Genomic DNA, 3,512 nt, shown 5'->3' with positions numbered 1-3,512 from the left:
GCGCATGCGTGTTTAGAGGCGACGCTATGACGCATGCGTGTTAGAAAAAAATGCGGTTAGAGCTTCTTCCCACTCTGAAGGCTTAATAAAAAAAAGATCGTTTACAGACCCCCGAAACGCCGGCTTCATATGGATGAGAGGCTGGTTTGGTGAAAAATTTGTGCGTTTAGGCCAGGGTTTGACTTCGTGTGGACGGGGCCACAGACGTCCATCCCCGTGAACACTGGGACGGAACTCAATGGGAAAGGAAATGATTCTGATTCCTTATTTCAACCGTTGCGTATATTAGCTGCGACATATGAATCAAGATGTTATGACTGAAAAAATTTGATTGACAGATGACCGTGGATATATGATTGGCCGAATTTAGGTGTTCAGGCTGACATATAACTAACTGGCCTGGATAAAATAACGAAATAAAAAACCCACAACATTTTAAGAAAGGGTTTTATTTTTTTATAGAAATTTTCTAAATTTTGGGACAATATCGTCTGATAAAGAGTACATTTATATACATGTTTAAGCCAGAATGATTTGACATTAAAATATGATTTACCTACGACTTTAAAATGATCTAAAGACACAATAGATCCTCGGAGCCACAGCTGAAAAATGTCTGGGAGATGTCTTCCTGCAGATAGACAGGCAGAAGGCTCCTTTGGTCTGTTAGTAAAAGCTGTGTTTATAAACCTTAAAGCTTTCTCTCCCCAATTCTTTCCTGAGAAGAGATCACTCAAGACAAACTTGTTAAATGACACTTGTTTATGTATTAAATAACCAGGAGACAGGACAACAGATTATGACAGAAATTATAATCTTACTCAGATCAGAGAACTTAAAGAAGCATTTTATACAACTCCAGGCTGCCGCATCATCACATCTTAACAGATGAGGAGACATCCATGACTCCAGGCTTATCAAAACATTACACCATGTTCTTAGATCGAAGACGCCGCTCGCATTCCATTCCCAGATCTTTGCAATGTTCATAATGAAGATGATAACTGTATATACTGGCACAGGAACTGTCCTGATTAGATAAACTACTGGGGAAAACATTAGTTCTGACAGACAACAGGCAGATAATATTAGGGTGTAATAAACTCACACATCATTATTGATAATAATCCTAACAGGTCTGATAACACCACTGCATCCTTACCAGATAAGGATGCCATTATATTATTTAACCAAATAAAGTTGAGCTCCATCCATGATCTGATCAGTACCAAAAGCTTAAGCAGAATCTCCACTGACTGGGATCAGCTGGACTGTGATGGAGGATAAAGCTATATATCATCAGCATAAGTGGTAATCATGCATCGTATTTCTGGGGAATGAATCCCGCACAGAGCAGGAAGGAGAAAAACTCGTTATGACCTAACATGGATATTTGAGGTACTACCCACCGAGCAGAAATCGATTGAAAAGATGACACGATTTGCATTCAAACGACAAGTACATTCAGTTGAAAAGTGAAAGGTGAAAAGCCGTGATTTTCAGATCGTTGAAAAGACGTTAAAAACTGGGTTTGTGACGTCTTTTAGCGTCTATTATTCGACTAAAGTGGGACAAAATCAGACCGACCAAACAGCCCAATGTTCAATGACAGATCCACTCAATGTTTTCATCTGGACCTAAACAGAAAAGTGACCTGATGGAGCTCCTTACCTGGTTCTTCACCTGAACAACCAGATCTTCAGGGATGTCTCCGATTGGATACGCCCTTCCAGCCAGACAGCAGCTGCATCCAGAAATATGAGCAGAGAGATGTTTATCGATCAGGATACTAAATGTGACCAACATCACAGCACATTGAGGCATCTAAGCTCTTAGACTTCTGCATCAGGAGGAGTTACCTGATGTAAACCAGTAGTTTATTCCCCATCACCACATCATCGCCTGCAGCAAAAGAATAAAACGTTTTCAATTTCTATTTGGGGCTAAATATTTACCAGAAAAAAGACCCAGGCTTCAGTGCAGATGTGCTGCCCGACCTCACCTGTTAGGCTCCTCCCCTCTTTGACTCTAGGACCAATCACTGAAAAGAGTTTCTGAAATACGAAACAAACACTTCAGGACACACGGCATTTTATTCCCTAAAATAAAATGGTGAGGCTGAAGGTGCAGATGTAAGAGAAGAAGGCAGTAATGTGATGAAATGTAAACTGCAAAAAACTGAAAGTAAGTTTATTTTTCTTAAATAAGAGCAGTTTTTTCTTGAATTAAGCAGTTAAGTGATACACTTTGCCAATGGATTAAGGCAAGTTACATTTAAAACAAGAAAAAAGCTACTGTAGTCTCTTATTTTAAGTGCACAATATCTAATTATCTAATTTCATACGTATTTTAAGAGTAAAACTGCTCATTCCATTAGCAGATTATCTTATGTACCTGCTCAAATTAAGGGTAAAAACACTTAATTTACGACATTTTTACTCATTTTTTAGAACTTTTTTGTAGTGTAGAACAAACTTCAAAGTACCATTGATTACTCAGCATTTACTAACTTTTAATTACCTCCATTGGAGTGATGTAGTCGTTCATTCCTCGGTTGAAAATATAGATCACAGCATCATAGAGCTGGTTGTCCCAACACACCTGGACCACCTTAAATCATGAACCAACACACAAATAGAACAGCTCCAGTAAATAGTCAGTGTCTGTAACTAACAGAGGTGTCAAGAAACAAAGTACAAATACTTCAACAAGTACACATGTTGGCTATCTGTACTTTAATGGAGTAATTATTTTGTAGACAACTTTTTATTTCTACTCCTTACATTTTAAAAATAGACTCATTAGTTTAGTGTCATTTAAGCTCATGTTCATTATGGCCTGTTGGTATAAAAATAAATAAATAAATAAATAAAAACCATCAAATAATTTGTTTAATCCTGTCAATTCCTTACTTTATGGTTTGATTGGGTGCTGCCCCAACTTGTTGTTCACCACATACCAAAATAGTTTTTCAAGATGCTGTAGTTAAATCTGACACTGTTATCATTAGTTATAAAACTAAGAAAATGAAGTTTAAGGAAGTTATCATCCAGAATTGTAGAAAAATCGTCATTTTACCAATTAAAGGAGACTCATTGAAATACTTTGAAAATCTAAATTTCCAGCCAGGTGTGTTATTGGAGGACAAGATGGTATATTTTGACGGCAAAAATGAAGGTCAATGAAATAAAAAATGGCCACTTGCCATATATATATATATATAAAAAAACTCAAGTGACAAAAATGGTAACCTTTCCTATAAAGGGTTAATAGGAAATAGAAAAGCTTCTGTCCTTAACATTTTTTCCTGCATTACTTTTATTTTTTATATTTTAAGTAGTTTTAAAAATGGTAATTTTACACTTTTACTGGAGGAAAAAGCTGAAGTTGATCCTCTAACTCAGATGTCAAGGATTAGCGGAACGTGGAGCGGGTCCGGACCCAACCTGATTTAAAACATTTATAAATTACTGCATGTTGTCTGACCACAGTGTCTAACTTCACTTGCGCTG

The 3,512-nt window shown here is 37.0% G+C and overlaps 1 protein-coding gene across 1 annotated transcript in view; it reads right to left on the bottom strand.

Annotated features, from left to right (window-relative positions):
* Positions 1–3,512, bottom strand: part of vps8 (VPS8, CORVET complex subunit) — a 62,220-nt gene that overhangs the window by 32,754 nt on the left and 25,954 nt on the right. Inside the window, exons 23-26 of the mRNA XM_015396888.1 lie at positions 2,521–2,610; positions 2,003–2,054; positions 1,860–1,902; positions 1,672–1,744 (exon numbers count right to left, since the gene is read on the bottom strand). Coding sequence (XP_015252374.1) covers positions 1,672–1,744; positions 1,860–1,902; positions 2,003–2,054; positions 2,521–2,610 — 258 coding nt within the window. The remainder of the gene's footprint in view (positions 1–1,671; positions 1,745–1,859; positions 1,903–2,002; positions 2,055–2,520; positions 2,611–3,512) is intronic.

The sequence above is a fragment of the Cyprinodon variegatus genome, unplaced genomic scaffold (assembly GCF_000732505.1).
Source record: "Cyprinodon variegatus isolate N-32 unplaced genomic scaffold, C_variegatus-1.0 Scaffold27, whole genome shotgun sequence".
In the NCBI taxonomy this organism is placed as follows: Eukaryota; Metazoa; Chordata; class Actinopteri; order Cyprinodontiformes; family Cyprinodontidae; genus Cyprinodon; species Cyprinodon variegatus.
The sequence above is the reverse complement of the archived record's forward strand: the minus strand, read 5'-3'. Positions and strand labels throughout refer to the sequence as shown.